The 18,760-nt window shown below is 37.1% G+C and overlaps 1 protein-coding gene across 1 annotated transcript in view; it reads right to left on the reverse strand.

The window, feature by feature from the left end:
* The window catches only part of LOC124797880 (protein VAC14 homolog), a 116,880-nt gene that overhangs the window by 12,822 nt on the left and 85,298 nt on the right, over positions 1–18,760 (reverse strand). The window contains 5 exon segments of the mRNA XM_047260977.1: positions 4,579–4,732; positions 5,004–5,083; positions 5,175–5,293; positions 5,431–5,490; positions 5,492–5,606. Of these exon segments, the coding sequence (XP_047116933.1) occupies positions 4,579–4,732; positions 5,004–5,083; positions 5,175–5,293; positions 5,431–5,490; positions 5,492–5,606 (528 nt within the window).

Consider the following 18,760-nt stretch of genomic DNA (forward strand, 5'->3'; position numbering starts at 1 on the left):
GTGCGAGACAATATGCACAGAGTTTATTTTCGTATTGCGAAAGTATATACACAAATTCCACAAACTACAGCACGGTAGCTTCTGAAACTCTAAAATAGAGATTGCGTTGAGTGATGCACTTTTGTCAGCCAGTCATAGCTCATGTCACGTGATCTCGCTAGCGAATGACGGCAGTTATTCAGAGCACGAGGCCTAAGAAAAAAAGACAGGCCGCGGCGCCTACGTTACGAAGGTAGGCGGAGCTCGCTCAAATCAGCAAAGTGCGTTTCTACACCAGTTAACTCTTAAGTAGATGTGTATGTACGAACAAGAATTGCATCATCTATTGGCATCCACTGTTATTAGTCCTACAATGATAGTAAGTATGTAGGACTACTAACAGGCTCTAATTTGGCAATTAAAATCGTGCCAAAATGATTATCAGTTGCGTAGAAAAGTCGAGGTGTTCTGGCATGAAAAGACTTGTGACATTGCTCAGTAACGCATTATGCACACTTTTTGAAGGTCAATCACACTTTTTGCCATTGATCGCATAATTTTTTTTATCTATGTAAGAACAACATTAAATATGAAAACTAACTTGAAGCTCGGTCTTTTTTAGCGTGTGTTACACGTTAAGTCATATCAAATACAAATGGGCCGGTAAAATTTTAAATAGTGGCATAAATGACATATCTTCTGGGCCCGACATTTTTCAAATGGCTGATCCTCAAAGTGTTACGTTTTGAATGAGAGTTATAATGCCCTGCGATTTAAGAAATTCACTGCACATTCTCACACGTAACATAAATCGTCTTGCGTGGAAATTTCCTTTGAAAGTAACGCATCTCAAGCCACTATTCGTAATATTTTCTGGTGATCTGTTAGAAATGTAAACAATTGGATGTCACGCACATTGAATGCACGTTAGTTGTTACGGACGTACTGCATAATCTTCGACCTAAAGCTTTTGACACTTTTCGGTGTCGGCAAACTGGTCTGTGCATTGTGTAAATTACCCATTTTCTATGCAACTAAACTTTTATTTTGGTGTTATTCTCTGATTTATGTTTCATTGCTGCAGTATTATTCAGCAGTAGTGGACTAAAGTTCTTTGTCAGAGTATCAGATCTTACACGTCGAACCTACAAAACTTTAACTCAAATCTAAAACAATGAAAAATCCTGGAATTCTAAGAAATTCCCGGGTTTTTCCCGGATGAAAAAATTCCCGGGTTTTTCCCGGATCTCCCGGGTCGTATACACCCTGTATATACAGCCATTTCAGTTTCACAAAATTTTTGTCGATTGACGATGGTTTCAATTGCACTAGGGCAACCTTCGTCAGAATAAAAAGTTACATGGAATGCCTAAAAAGTATGACGACATGGCTTGAAATAATATATGCTTAATAGGATTACTTCTGTAAATTATGTAGAAACAATGTACTTGCATGTAAAAGTGCTCTCATCAAAAAGAAATGTCATAGGAACAGAAACTAAAATGTAAAAGTATAACAAGATTGTCAACTAGATAAAATACTTCATGGAATATAATGACAGCCGTAAGGTCGCTTAGGACCAAGAGTGGCATAACACAGCCGCTACTGTCAGACTAAACAGCTAACATGCCAAGGCATCCACGAAAAAAGATTTGCGCCATTTAGGAGGAAGTAATTGAATTACAGACAACTTAAGAGCAAATGAGGCATTGCAAGGACAATTTTAAACATTATTGGCAACTAAAAGGAACCAGTGTATGAAATTTACAACATAACGTAACAGTCTTTTTTAAAAAAAGAAAATGCAGTTAAGGTAATATACAGGAAAAATAAATAAATAAATATTGGAAGGAAAAGCAATATTTAGGAGTCAACATTGAGGAGAGTATCGCCATTCAGACAATTTCAATTAGCGGCTCTATACCTCGAAAAAAGTTTTTGTTACATAACTGCAACTGTTCATTAAGGATGAGACTGTCCTTCAGAGGTTGGTGTTTAAGAAATCTAGCTCTTCTAAGATCTTATGCTTAAAGCCTTTTACATCTTTAGGAACATTGGTGGCTTTTTCCGCTAGAATACGTTCGTTGAATCTTATCGAAACAGCTCAGCCTGTTTGCTCTATGTAACAGGTGGGACAATTGTCACAAATAATTTTATAAACACCAGAATTTTGCAAAGAGAGAAGCATAGGTTTCAAGTTATGTATGCTGTTATTTTTTAAAGAATTACTAGTGGGAAAGGCTACTATACTCTTCTACTATTTTTGAAGCAGACACTGTACTTCGTAAGAAACGGGACCCAGAAATGGTATGGAGAAATTTTTTTTTTCTTTTGAGTAGGTTCTTTATCAGAAATGCCTAGGATGATGATTCCCTTATTGATATTACTACTAAAAATATTATCTACTATGAATTTACTTCATATTGTAATTAAATTCAATTATTTTAAGTTTAATGGAAAACTATATCAACCACTAGATGGCCATGCAATTGGGAATCGCTTAGCAGGAATCCTTTGATATGTGTTCATTAATTCCTTAGAAGTAAAATTTTTCAATAATTTCTCAGCATCAGCTGTAGGCATTCTTTCATACACTAAATACGACAATGACATCATCATCATTTACAAAGAGTCTAATAACGGTATTGATCAACTTTCCAATATTTTTAACAAGTTGCACAAAAATATTTCTTTCACTTGTGAACTTGAAAATGATTTCCGGCAGCTAAACTTTCTAATTCTCACTCTTACGATAGTAGATGACAAAATTAGCCTCAACATCTTTCATAAAGAAACTTGTTCTGGTCAAATTATACCTTTCATTTCAGTACACCCACATTCTCATAAGAAAATTATTTTTCTTTCAGTGATCCATAGAGCCACCTCCACCCCCCAAAATCAATTGCAGTCAATAATGGCTATGACCCTTCCATAGTAGATAATATTTTTATTAGTAATACCAATAAGAGAATCACCACCCTACGCATTTCTAATAATGAACCTAATGAAAAGAAAATTTTTTTCTCTATGCCATTTCTGGGTCCAATTTCTTACAAAATACAGTGTCTGCTTCAAAATAACAATAACTGTACATTAGCCTTATCCACTAATAATACTTTAAAAAATAACATCATACATAACTTAAAACTTATGCTTTCCCCTTTGCAAAATTCTGGTGTTTATAAAATTATTTCTGACAATTTTCTCACCTATTACATAGGGCAAACAGGCAGAGCTATTTCGATAAGATTCAAGGAACACTTTCTAGGGAAAAAGGGCACCAATGCTCCTAACTCAACATTCATTGATCATTTACTAATCACAGAGCATCATCCTAAAGATGTAAAAGGCTTTAGTCTTAACGTCTTAGAAGAGCTATACGTTTTTAAACACCTATCTCTGAAGGACAGTATTATTCTTAATGAACTGTTGTAATTATGCAATAAAAACTTTTTTCAAAGTATAGAGCTGCCAATTAAGATTGTCTGAATGGTGATACTCTCCTCAATGTAGACTCCTAAACGTTGCTTTTCCTTTCAATTTTATGTTTTCTCTGTATATTACCTGAACTGTATTTTTAAAAAAGATTGTTGCGTTATGTGGTAAATTTCATACACTGGTTCCTGTTTGTTACAATTAATGTTTAAACTTGTCCTTACAATCCCTCATTTGCTCTTAAGTTGTCTGTAATATGATTACTTCCTGGTAGATTGCGCATATCTGTTTTCGTGGCTGCCTTGGTGTGTTAGCTGTTTATTTGATGGCAGCAGCTGTGTTATGCCACTCTTGGCCCTAAGCAACCTTGCAGCTGTCTCCATATTCCATGAAGTATTTTATCTAGTTGACAATCATGTTATACTTTTACATTTTAGTTTTTATTCCTATGACATTTCTTTTAGACGAGAGCACTTTTGCTCAGAAGTTTTTAACAATGGTGTGATTACATACAAGTACAGTTTGTATGTAATTTATGGACGTACCCTATTATGTGTACTTTATTTCAAACCATGTCATTATATTTTTTAGGTATTCCATGTAACTTTTTATTCTGATGAAGACTGCCCTAGTGCAATCGAAACTATGGTCAATTGACAACAATTTTGTGGAACCGAAGTGGCTGTACATACATCCCATAATTAAATAGTGTATGGTTGCAATCTCTTGCTGAAGAAAGCCTTTGATGAAATGAGAGGCTCTTCTTTAAACTTCCCTCTCTTTTCTGTTTTTGCAATGATTTCAGACAGCTGAGCTACTCAGGACTTCAGAGTTAATTACCAGTTATTAAGAATTCTTCTTATCAAATTAAAATAACACCTGTATTCTTGTCAACAGACTTTATATAGTATTTGAGGAGAACAGCATGTATGTGAATACAGGTTAAGTAAGGAAATGATAAAACTGCTGATAACATTTCTTAATAAGAGGGTGTACACTTCAATAGAAGATATGAAAAAAATGTATATGTGAGTTATTAATTTCAAGGTGAGGACAGCAACAGATCACCAGGAAAGCAGCATCTGAATTGATCTCATCAATTAATTATGCACAGCAAAAGGTTTTGTGGGCAAATGACTTTGGTTTAATAATGAAGCAGATTACCTATCACTGCACTGGATGTGAAGGCTTGGAATACAGTCGAGTCTTCGTCTCAGCGTATGGAAAGCTTCAGTCTGTGGTAACAGCATCAGCAAGCCATACAAAGCTTGTACTAGGTGTTGCTTCGGAGGAACTTCTAACAGTTCAAGGCGAAGATCTAAAGAATTGGCAGAGGCAGAATGTTTCTTTTAATTAATTTTAAAATTTGTCACAAACTGCAATTTTCTAATCATAATTCAGATTCACATTAAATACAATAACAAAGAGTAAACAGTTATAGAATTGACAAAACTGACTAGCCTTTACTAATTGAGAGATTTGTTTGTGATATGAGACTAACGAGCTAATAAATAATTAAACAAGCAAGATACATTGTCTTAAGTGCTATATACAAATTTTCTTGCTAACAAATAGTGCATAGAACTTACAAGTAAAAATTGGGGACTCTATGAGTTGCACCAGTTTATCTATCTCGGTAAGAAATTCCACAGTCACTTCCAGACTTCCACTGAAAAGTTGTTAAGGCACAATAAAATGATCATAGCAGTATCACACTTAACGTTGATTATAAAATTAAATCAATTTTGTGAAAAGGATACAATTTATGTATTAAGTCGCAAGCATGGCTGTAGTTTTGAGTAAGTAGACATAATGCCACTGTCGCTACTGGATTGTGACACCATGATTCATACAAACAGCGGAAAAGTTGACAGCTTCCCTGCAATGTAAACAAACAAATTGGGGTACATTTTCACCAGTATAGTATGAAACAGCAATTATTTCACAAATATTCATGAACATAGTGGTAAACTTTGTGAAAAATCTTAATGATTGTATGAAACCTTGTTTACCTACTTCAGACTTTACATCCTTGAGTTTTGTTCTCAGTTCAAACAATTCTGGTGATGTCAGGAGAAATGGTATTCAGGTTTTCCACCATAATTGCAGCAAATTTAAGATTGTCTTCATGTTGAAGAATTTCTGACAATGTTCGATATACGTCTTCAGAATTTAATGACACACACAGCTGCCTAAGTTAAAAAAGTAAGATAGATTTTGTTTTACAAATGCAATTTTGTCATACATTCAGGTGCTTCATACTGAATTTAAATGTATTTTTCTACATAACAAAGTAGGATTAGAACATTCATAAAATTGTGGGAGATCATACACCCCCCCCCCCCCCCCGCCCTTTCACTTTCAGTAACAGGGAAACAAAAAACTAGAATATTACTTTATGGTTGTCTGTCTGCTTAGTAAAGTTGTGTAAGACAACAGTTCTAGTACACTAGGAATTTAGAGAGGAGTACAGACATTAAATGCTCTTTGGAGTACATGTCACAATCAAACAACAACCATTTAAAATCATAACAAAGACAGGTAATAGGGTAGTGGCACAACGGAAAATGTGCCAAGCTGAATCAAACGTGTCTCAACAATTGGAAAACCCATACCATGACTAGAATTACATATGAATTAATTTATAACACTTAATGCCCTACTGGCACATGGCAGAGCTATTCAGATGTGGATCTAATCATACAGGGAACAGAATAGTAAATAATGTCATACCTAATATATACTCCTTCAGTGCAGGCTCTATTAAGTCATTTCCAAAAATCAGTACATGCCCATATACCTAGAAGAATGGTACTTGTTTCTCCATCAATTGTAAATAAATACAGGGTGTTTCAAAAAGAATTACCCGATTTCAAAACTCCATACTTGTTGCTGAAAACATAGTACAAACATGACATGACTTGCAAAATACATCTTAAAGTTTTACCTATGCTATTATAAATGCTCTACGTGTCAACCATCATAAGCACGAACAACTTCTCAACAATAGCTAAATTTGCCACAAACTTTTACGGAAGTTATTGTGGCCGTTATTCTGTTCTTCACTTCATGTCACAAGGTAAAGGTGAAATGTACACGCTTTCCTTCACACATCACCATAAGAATCATGCGGCCCAAGAATGCAGGGCAGTATCTCAGGGTCCCATTTACCCTATCCAGTCTTAAGGCAGAGTGTCTTTGAGAAATTGATGTACATTGTTGTGTCACTGTGGTCAAGCTCCATCCTGTTGGAAAATGAAGTCATTAGAGTCCTCCTGAAGAAGTGGAAAAAGTCAACCCTGTAGCATTTGAAGATAGCTCATTGCTTCACATGAAATGGCACAAAAAACATTCAGTTTAGGTGAGGCTCTGCTCGATAATGTCATTAGGGTTCTAGAGTCGCCATATGTGCACATTACATCAGTTTTCTTTAGTGCTAGCATGAAATGTTGCTTCATCTCTTACAAATTTAGCTATCATCTAGATGATATTTGTGCTGCTGCTCATGGACACAGCATCTATAATAGCACAGGTAAAACTTTAAGATTTTGTGAGTGTTTGCAATCCATCCCATGTTTGTAGTATATTTTTATTAATAAATATGGAGTTTTAAAATCAGGTCATTCTTTTTGAAACACCCCCTACTACCTAGATGTTTTGACCATTATCTTGTTGGTCTAAGCAAATGATAGATATAGATTTTGGCCACAAATCACCTGCTCCAGTTTTATAAAGCATAGAATTTGACACTGAACACAGTAAATCTGTAAAGAATCATTAAGATATAAAAAAAAACAATGCTGAATAGAACAATGTGTGAATGAATTTATACCCTCAGTGCCACACTGGTAGATCTCTTCAGACATGAGGCTATAGTACACACAGCATTGTCTACGGCACGCCAAACTGGATGCAATTATGATGTGCAGCCTGCTTGCAGGCCAAGGTTCGCCTTGTCTCGGCTCTGGATAATCTTCCTCAGAGGTACTTGGCTGAGCATGCAGTGCAGAATGTTTCAGTTGCCACGACATTCTTCGGTTTGGTTGAATGATGGTGATTGTTCATTGTATAAAGGAAGTTCACAGGCCCAGTGGCTATTTGCACCGAAAGAGGCAGTCTAGTGATCTAAAATCACAAGGCTTTAAAAATGAATGGGAATGGCAGATAAGGACAAGAATTCTAAACACCTATTGTGCAGTCGCAAAATCAATGAGTGCCACAAATTTGTCATGGAACAACATACAGTACAATGCAGAAAGAATGTGAAGATGTAATTTATGATGAAAGAGGAAAATATTACACCAATCAACAAACAGGATGCATTCTTCTGTACATCAAGAAGCACTTTGTGCTAAATCTGCAGGTATGGAGCATGTGATGAAATTCGTGGTATAATCAATAAATTTTCTGAAGACACAAGCATTATTACGCTGTGGGCTGCAAAAGTTTTTGATAGAACCGAACTTAGAGTATAGAGACTTTATATATTACTGCAAAGTACATTGGTTAAATGAAGCGGCAAACCTGGAACAATTTTCTGATTTGAAACTCACTGTTGTTCAATTTATGAAAAAACGGAAAGCAGGATTGAAAATTAGAACATCCAGAAATGATTTTAAGTGCACTTGACTACATACCACCCACAGTAAAACACTGCAAGGTGACAAACAAAATATTTCCGATTTGATGGGGATGCATTTAAAACGAAAATTGCAATGTGCAAGGGACAAATTTGGGCAAAACAACACTGTTCAGTTCCCTAAGCTTCCTGGAATCAAAGAAAATGAGATTTTAAAGGATTAATTGTGGCTCTGGAATAATTAAAAGGATAGTTTTCTAAACATTTTGAGGACATTGCCAGTCTTACATCCATTTTTGAGACTATTTCAGTTGAAAGCAATCTTGTGCATGTGCAGATAGAAAGGACTGATCTCCAATGGAGTTCTCATTTAAAGGACACATTACTTTACATTAAAACTGCACAGGGGGTCTACATTGTTTTCCTCAGGAAGAGTTTGCACAGCTCCATAATGAGGTTGGAAACACGATGAAATATTTTAATTAACGTGTGTGTGTGTGTGTGTGTGTGTGTTTGTTTTTGTTTTGAGACTAAATAAGTCATGACTACATGCCAACCTGAACGCAAAAAACCTGTGAAATTGTTTCTATGTGTCCGTATACCAACAATTTATAACTTACAAAAATTAAAATAATAAGCAAAATTTGTTTTGTTTGTGATCTGTGTTGTTGAGAAATATGAAACATAAAACTGTACCATATGCAGTGCAATTAAATTACCAATTAAACGTGGTGCATTTGCAGTCCCCCCCCCCCCCCCCCCTTCCCCCTTCTTAAAGACTGTGTGACATAGATGTGGAGGAAGTAGGCAAGCAGGCAAGAAACCCATAACACTCATGCCAGAGTATGGCTCGCGTGCCCAAACTCGTGGGAGCCCCTGGTATACAGGGAACAGAGCAGTAAATAATATCACATGTCGTTTAGGCTTCTTTAGTGCTGGCTCTATTAAATCAATTCCACAAATCTGTACCTGCCCATACACCTGGCAGGATGATACTTGTTTCTCCTGCAATTGTAAGTAAATATTTACTAGCTGCTTTGACTTACCTGTACGATTTCTGCAAAAGGGGGATGTTTGTTGAATACTGAGTTTGAAGCCATCAGAGTTCACCTATTTTTGATTATAATACATGCGTATTTAGACTGTAAAATTGTATGAAGAATATGTAGTGTAGATTAAAATATTTTGTACATTAAAAATGTACCTATAACAGGGTCCTTTCTAATTTTTTATAACTTACTGCAAAGATATTTCCAACTGACAATCTTAGAATTATGAAGTGTGAGGAACACACTCCCTTTGTGTCCTCATGGCACACCAGTGAGGCTAGATTTGCCACTAAAGCTGTGTGCAAGATCTTCATAAAATCGCTCACCTGAATGATTTTTGCTAAGGCCCTAAGTACACTGTCAAAGAGTTCTGACAAATCTTTTATAAAAGCTAGCTCTAACTTTTATAAAAGAAAATCGTAAAAACTATCAAAATATAATATCAAATATTTTATTAAGCATCTTTTATAAAAGATCTTTGATACACATATATTCAGCATCATTCTGAGAACTAATCAGGGCTGTCTGGTCTGGAGCCCAATGGAGGATTTAACCAAGAGATTTTGCCAGTTCTGTTCTGAGATAGGCTGTAGATATCTTGACCTATGTTACACAGAGGAGATTTGAAAAGTTACCCTGAATAAGCCAGGTCTACACTATACACTGAAAATTGCTAACAGATCGAATACTTCAACATACCGATATCAAATCCAGGCAGAAGGAGGTAGAGAGAGGCAAATTTTCGCCATCACATGAAACATATATTGGAAAGTTAGATTAGACTCTCCAGGAGTAGTAGTGTTTATAGCAACAAGCAGAAAAATTAGGTCTAGCAATATCCAAAATGAGTCTCACTACAGGAGTAACCTGAGTTTGTGCACTTACATTAGTTACTGGATATATCTACCAACCTTCAGATTCAGACACATCAGTGACGGAGTCATTTGGGGATAGCCTAAACTCAGTGCACGAAGATACCCTGAGCATATGGCAGTAGCACGTGCCAACTTTAACCGTCTCATTATCAACTGTGAAACCTACACGTACACTTTCAGGGGTAAGGATACTGAAGCGATACCAGTAACATTATCTGACAACTCTGCAAACAATTAGTTCAAAAATCCACACAAAAAATAAATGTTTTAGAGCATTCAGTTATAAACAGTATGGATTTTTACGAGAGTGTCACTAGTGACAGAGGAATTGGCAATCATGATATTATCACAATAATGATGATCAACAAATGCAAAAAGTTTAACAAGAAATGTAGTATGCTTGTATGGTAAAACATATATTGTGTCTCTTTTTTTTTGTCATCAGTCTACTGACTGGTTTGATGCGGCCCGCCACGAATTCCTTTCCTGTGCTAACCTCTTCATCTCAGAGTAGCACTTGCAACCTACGTCCTCAATTATTTGCTTGACGTATTCCAATCTCTGTCTTCCTCTACAGTTTTTGCCCTCTACAGCTCCCTCTTGTACCATGGAAGTCATTCCCTCATGTCTTAGCAGATGACCTATCATCCTGTCCCTTCTCCTTATCAGTGTTTTCCACATATTCCTTTCCTCTCCGATTCTGCATAGAACCTCCTCATTCCTTACCTTATCAGTCCACCTAATTTTCAACATTCGTCTGTAGCACCACATCTCAAATGCTTCGATTCTCTTCTGTTCCGGTTTTCCCACAGTCCATGTTTCACTACCATACAATGCTGTACTCCAGACGTACATCCTCAGATATTTCTTCCTCTAATTAAGGCCTGTATTTGATATTAGTAGATTTCTCTTGGCCAGAAATGCCTTTTTTGCCATAGCGAGTCTGCTTTTGATGTCCTCCTTGCTCCGTCCGTCATTGGTTATTTTACTGCCTAGGTAGCAGAATTCCTTAACTTCATTGACTTCGTAACCATCAATCCTGATGTTGAGTTTCTCGCTGTTCTCATTTCTACCACTTCTCATTACCTTCGTCTTTCTCCGATTTACTCTCAAACCATACTGTGTACTCATTAGACTGTTCATTCCATTCAGCAGATCATTTAATTCTTCTTCACTTTCACTCAGGATAGCAATGTCATCATCGAATCGTATCATTGATATCCTTTCACCTTGTATTTTAATTCCACTCCTGAACCTTTCTTTTATTTCCATCATTGCTTCCTCGATGTACAGATTGAAGAGTAGGGGCAAAAGGCTACAGCCTTGTCTTACACCCTTCTTAATACGAGCACTTCGTTCTTGATCGTCCACTCTTATTATTCCCTCTTGGTGGTTGTACATATTGTATATGACCCGTCTCTCCCTATAGCTTACCCCTACTTTTTTCAGAATATGGAACAGCTTGCACCATTTTATATTGTCGAACGCTTTTTCCAGGTCGACAAATCCTATGAAAGTGTCTTGATTTTTCTTTAGTCTTGCATCCATTATTAGCCATAACATCAGAATTGCCTCTCTCGTCCCTTTACTTTTCCTAAAGCCAAACTGATCGTCACCTAACACATTCTCAATTTTCTTTTCCATTCATCTGTATATTATTCTTGTAAGCAGCTTCGATGCATGAGCTGTTAAGCTGATTGTGCGATAATTCTCGCACTTGTCAGCTCTTGCCATCTTCGGAATTGTGTGGATGATGCTTTTCCGAAAGTCAGATAGTATATCGCCAGATTCATTTATTCTACACACCAATGTGAATAGTCGTTTTGTTGCCACTTCCCCCAATGATTTTAGAAATTCTGATGGAATGTTATCTATCCCTTCTGCCTTATTTGACCGTAAGTCCTCCAAAGCTCTTTTAAATTCCGATTCTAATACTGGATCCCCTATCTCTTCTAAATTGACTCCTGTTTCTTCTTCTATCACATCAGACAAATCTTCACCCTCATAGAGGCTTTCAATGTATTCTTTCCACCTATCTGCTCTCTCCTCTGCATTTAACAGTGGAATTCCCGTTGCACTCTTAATGTTACCACTGTTGCTTTTAATGTCACCAAAGGTTGTTTTGACTTTCCTGTATGCTGAGTCTGTCCTTCCGACAATCATATCTTTTTCGATGTCTTCACATTTTTCCTGCAGCCATTTCATGTTAGCTTCCCTGCACTTCCTATTTATTTCATTCCTCAGCGACTTGTATTTCTGTATTCCTGATTTTCCTGGAACATGTTTGTACTTCCTCCTTTCATCAATCAACTGAAGTATTTCTTCTGTTACCCATGGTTTCTTCACAGCTACCTTCTTTGTACCTATATTTTCCTTCCCAACTTCTGTGATGGCCCTTTTTAGAGATGTCCATTCCTCTTCAACTGTACTGCCTACTGCGCTATTCCTTATTGCTGTATCTATAGCGTTAGAGAACTTCAAACGTATCTCGTCATTCCTTAGTACTTCTGTATCCCACTTCTTTGCGTATTGATTCTTCCTGACTAATGTCTTGAACTTCAGCCTACTCTTCATCACTATTATATTGTGATCTGAGTCAATATCTGATCCTGGGTACACCTTACAATCCAGTATCTGATTTCGGAATCTCTGTCTGACCACAATGTAATCTAATTGAAATCTTCCCGTATCTCCCGGCCTTTTCCAAGTATACCTCCTCCTCTTGTGATTCTTGAGCAGGGTAGTATACCTCCTCCTCTTGTGATTCTTGAGCAGGGTAGTCACTATTACTAGCTGAAACTTGTTACAGAACTCAATTAGTCTTTCTCCTCTTTCATTCCTTGTCCCAAGCCCATATTCTCCTACCGAGTGAGGTGGCGCAGTGGTTAGCACACTGGACTCGCATTCGGGAGGACGACGGTTCAATCCCGTCTCCAGCCATCCTGATTTAGGTTTTCCGAGATTTTCCTAAATCATTTCAGGCAAATGCCGGGATGGTTCCTTTGAAAGGGCACGGCTGATTTCCTTCCCAATCCTTCCCTAACCCGAGCTTGCGCTCCGTCTCTAATGACCTCGTTGTCGACGGGACGTTAAACACTACCCACCACCACCACCACCATCACATATTCTCCTGTAACCTTTTCTTCTACTCCTTCCCCTACAACTGCATTCCAGTCGCCCATGACTATTAGATTTTTGTCCCCCTTTACATACTGCATTACCCTTTCAATATCCTCATACACTTTCTCTATCTGTTCATCTTCAGCTTGCGACGTCGGCATGTATACCTGAACTATCGTTGTCGGTGTTGGTCTGCTGTCGATTCTGATTAGAACAACCCGGTCACTGAACTGTTCACAGTAACACACCCTCTGCCCTACCTTCCTATTCATAACGAATCCTACACCTGTTATACCATTTTCTGCTGCTGTTGATATTACCCGATACTCATCTGACCAGAAATCCTTGTCTTCCTTCCACTTCACTTCACTGACCCCTACTGTACCTAGATTGAGCCTTTGCATTTCCCTTTTCAGATTTTCTAGTTTCCCTACCACGTTCAAGCTTCTGACATTCCACGCCCCGACTCGTAGAATGTTATCCTTTCGTTGATTATTCAATCTTTTTCTCATGGTAACCTCCCCCTTGGCAGTCCCCTCCCGGAGATCCGAATGGGGGACTATTCCGGAATCTTTTGCCAATGGAGATATCATCATGACACTTCTTCAATTACAGGCCACATGTCCTGTGGATACACGTTATGTGGTTTCCATTGCCTTCTGCATCCTCATGTCGTTGATCATTGCTGATTCTTCCGCCTTTAGGGGCAATTTCCCACCCCTAGGACAAGAGAGTGCCCTGAACCTCTATCCGCTCCTCCGCCCTCTTTGACAAGGCCATTGGCAGAATGAGGCTGACTTCTTATGCCGGAAGTCTTCGGCCGCCAATGCTGATTATTTATCAAAATTTAGGCAGTGGCGGGGATCGAACCCGGGACCGAAGACGTTTTTTGATTATGAATCAAAGACGCTACCCCTAGACCACGGGTACACAGTCTAACAACTTATTTAAATGATAATCTGAGAACATTTAGCACAGACCTGTTAAAAATGGAACAATTGTGGTTAAAGTTGAAAGACATAATAAAGTGTGGTCTGGAAAAATATGCACCAAGTACAGTAATTGAACACAGAAAAGGTCCGTCCTAATTTAACTGCACCATTTAAACAATGTTACAAAAACAGAGACTGCTACACTCTTGCCACAAATTGTCCAAAACTGCAGGGTAACTGATAGAGAAAAGTTAATAGCAATTTGTGCATTCATAGGGAGGAACATGTATGAAGGCTACAATAATCACACTATCAAATCTTGGTGCAATATGGTCAGAAAATCCTAAAAAGTTCTGGTCATATGTAAAGTCAATGAATGAGGGTCCAAACTTTCAAAGCAATCTCTTACGGATCCATACAGTGCTGAAATGGAAGACAGCATGCAAGAGGCAAGAATATTGAATTTCAAATTTAAAAATGTATTCATGCATGAGGATACTCTTGTACCAAAGTTTGGCTACCATACAGATTCACAAATGACAGAATGTGAATGGAATACGAAAGAAAACTGATGATACCAATAAAAGGTATCCTCTGAACACACTGTGCAGTGACTGTAAGTAGAAGTAAATACAGACCGATATTAGCATTTCCAGTATTGGAAAACAATTAACACTACTTAAAGCAAATAAGGCACCAGGGCTTGATGGAATACCACTTAGATTTTACACTGAATATGCTGGGGATTAGCTCATATTTATTGAGGGTGCAGCAAATGGCCCCACATGACTCTGAAAGAGCACACATTTCTCCTGTTTACAAAAAAGGTGCAAGATCCGATGCACAAAACTACAGGCTAATATGACACATCTTCCTGTTCTAGGATCCTTGAGCATAGTCTAAGCTCACACATTATGACATTCCTGGAAGAAAAAAAGTCTCTCTCAGAAAGTCACCATAGATTAAGGAAAAAAAAAACTAAGGTGAAACACAGCTTGCTTTCAAATTTTCTACAAGATTAAAATTGTGTGGCAAATCTGGACTTGAACTGGGGACCTTTACCTTTCTTGAGCAAGTGCTCTACAGGCTGAGCTAACCAAGCACAGCTCATGATCCACTCTTGCAGCTTTCCTGCTGCCAGTATCTTATTTCCTACCTTCCAAAGCACAACTCATGACCTTCGTTCTCCTGCATACCCTGCGGGACTAGCACTCCTGGAAGAAAGGATACCAAAAAGAAATGGTAGCACACGCTCTGACAGTGTAATTTATTCACACACGACATCAAGCAACAATAACTGCAGGTGAACAAGTATATTACATCTTCCTATATTTCCGAAAGGCATTCAACATATTGTTGACTACTAATCAAGTTGAGGAATTACTTGACTAATGGAACCAAGTATATTACACAGCATGGTGAATGTTCCACAGAAACAAAAGTAACATTGCATATGGGCAAAAGAAGAGTGATAGGACCTCTAATGTTCTAAATACATACAAGATTTATCACACAGGATCAGCAGCAAAATAAGATTATTTGCAGACAATACTGTTGCCTTCACAAAAGTATCATCGTTGGATGATTGTATGAACTGCAGAAGGTGTTGCACAAAATTTCCACAGGATGTAATGGATGGCAGCTCTCTTTAAGTGTGAATCAATGTAAGGTAATGCAACAAAGACATAGAGCCTGATAGTATCTAATTACAACATTAGTAATCAACATTTTGAGCTTGTCACAATGTATGAGTATTAAGGGGTAATGCTAAGAAGAGAAATGAAATGAGACGAGCACGTCAAATCAGTATTAGGGAAGATGAGTTGAAGGCTTAGGTTTGTTAGAAGAGTTCTGAAAAGTAGAATGCAATTTTAAAAGAAATCACAGACAAGATGCTAGTGCTACAAAATCTACAGTATTGTTCCTGTGTTTGGAATCTGTATCAAACACGCAAAACAATGAGACATGTCAAATGAATTCAGTGTACTCATCCTAGGATAGCAACACATTGGTATAGCTCGTACAAATGTGTAACAGAAATGCTCACTAAACTTAAAGAGGATCAATGGCAGAAAGGCAGCATTGTTGTCACAAAACCCTGTTGAGTAAATTTATAGTACCTGTATTCAAGAAAGACTGTAGGATGTTTATGCTGCCACCACCCTACGTCTTGCATAGGGATCATAAGTGTGTAGAGCACAATTCAGGAATACAGATAGTCATTTTTCCCTTGCTAAATATGTGAATGGAATATGAAAGAAAACTGATGATATCAATATAAGGTACCCTCTGCAACGCACTGTACAGTGGCTATAAGTACAAGTAAAAACAGAAGGTTTTTTTCCAGTGTGAAACATGCCTAAGATAGTTCAAGATATTTGTCATTACTGCCAAAAATAAAGATATATAACATCTTATTACAGAATATATTAGCCAGTTCCCCATTTAAGTCACAGTTACTGATACTACAGGCAATTCAGCTGAAACTGTAAGGGGGTCCACAGTCACACAAGGGGGTGATCCCTGTGGTTAATGAGTCCAGGCAGACAGATTTTTTAGGTTAAAGCCAAAGTCCAGAGAGATGACAATCAAGATAAATGGAATTAAACAAACTTCATGTACAGTAAATAGGAATAAAGCTAAGAGCAGTATCAACTTACTTCCTCAAAATATCATGGGAATAAAAAATAAAGTAGATGAGCTATTAGTGTGTTTACATGATCTCAAAAATAAGAATGAGATTGATATACGCTGTCTGTCTGTCTGTCTGAACACCATGTAACTGTGGGCATGGATAGTGTCAGTATAAGTGGGTATAATTTAGCATCTTACGCTTGTAGATCTAGGATGGATAAAGGGGGAGTTGCCATTTTCATAAAACAAGGGCATATTTGGAAAACTGTAGAAGTTAGCAAATTTTGTGTTGATCAGCATTTTGAGGTTTGTGCTTGTGAACTTCAGCTAGATAATTTAGTATTGATATTAGCAACAGTGTACAGATCCCCATTAGGAGACTGGGAGCTATTCATAAAAAATGTTTGATTCCCTATTATGCTGTCTGTCAGACAAAAGTTATTAATCGGTGGTGATTTCAATGTAAACTTTCTAAATAATTCTGAGAGGAAAAGTGAACTAGAAGTGTTATTAACAACATATAACTTAGAATCAGTTATCAATTTCCCTACATGTATAGCTCAAGACAGTAGCACGCTAATAGATAATTTATTTGTACAGAAACAGAACGTAAAACAAACATATGCTTTCACTATGGTAAATGGATTGTCAGGCAATGATGCACAACTGATTAACTTACAAAACCTAACTGGGTGTACAGTTTGGAAACCATTAAGTAAAAGTGTAAGGTTGCTCAACCCGGTATCTATAGAGCACTTCAAAGAAAGCTTAAGAAATGTTAATTGGGGAGATGTATATAATGAGCCAAATGCTAATGATAAATGCAACATATTTCTTGATAAATTTATATCCCTTTTAGAACATTGTTTCTCAAAGAAAATTACTAAATGTAACACCACACACTTTTCAAAGAAACCTTGGATTACTACAGGTATTAAAGAAAACTTTATGAGACAGCAAGAACTAGCAAAGATCCAGAAGTAGTTTTACACTATAAAAATTATTGTAACATACTGAGAAAAGTTGTATGGAAATCAAGAAATATGTATGTTAGAGAAGAAATTAACAACTCTGGCAATAAAATCAAATCAATATAGAATGTTGTTAGAATGGAGACAGGAAAAGTAACCACTAGGGTAGGTAGTATTACTATTAAGGAGAACAGTAACCAACAGTACACAAGTAGCTAATGTGTTTAACAACCATTTCTTAAGTGTAGGAGAAAAAATTGGTGAGAACAGTTCAAAAGAAAAAGCCAGGCAGTACATGGAAGAGTCTGATTTGAAAAAAATTTAGTCAGATTAAGTTTCACCTAACAACCTCTTATGAAATAAGTAAAATTATTAAATCTTTGAAAATTAAATGTTCTGTTGGAGTAGATGACATCTCTAATAAGATATTAAAACAATGTGGAGCAATTACAGCTGATGTTTTGAGTCACATATGTAATGCATCATTAACTCAAGGTATTTTCCCAGACAGGTTAAAATATGCTATTGTCAGGCCGCTCTACAAAAAGGGGGACACCACAGATGTCAATAATTATCAGCCAGTATCCTTGCTTACAGCATTTTCAAAACTTTTCAAGAAAGTAATGTACACAAGCATAGTTAGCCATCTCAACAGTAATGGGATACTTAGTAAATCACAGTTCGGATTTCAAAAATGCTGTTCCACTGAGACAGCAATATACAATTTCACTGTCCACATAATAGAGTCTTTAAATAGTAAAATGTCACCAATAGGAATTTTCTGTGACTTGTACAAAGCATTTGATTCTGTGAACCATGACAGTATGTTACAGAAATTACAGTTCTATGGTATAAATGGAATAGCATATGAGTGGTTTAAGTCATACCTACAGAACAGGAAGCAAAAAGTTTCCTTATATGGGTCAAGTTATTTAAATAAGTTTGCCACTTCATCTAACTGGGGTGAAATTACATTAGGTGTTCCACAGGGTTCAATCACAGGTCCCCATCTGTTCTTGATATATGTGAACAACCTTCCTTCCTATCTGAAACAGGAAGCTGAATTGACACTGTTTGCTGATGATACAAGCATTCCGGTAAAAGAAACGCCAATTGAAAATGATACAAATACGGTCTTTGGAAAAGTCATTAATTGGTTTTCTGCAAATGGGCTTGCTCTAAACTT

The sequence above is a fragment of the Schistocerca piceifrons genome, chromosome 5 (assembly GCF_021461385.2).
Source record: "Schistocerca piceifrons isolate TAMUIC-IGC-003096 chromosome 5, iqSchPice1.1, whole genome shotgun sequence".
NCBI lineage: Eukaryota > Metazoa > Arthropoda > Insecta > Orthoptera > Acrididae > Schistocerca > Schistocerca piceifrons.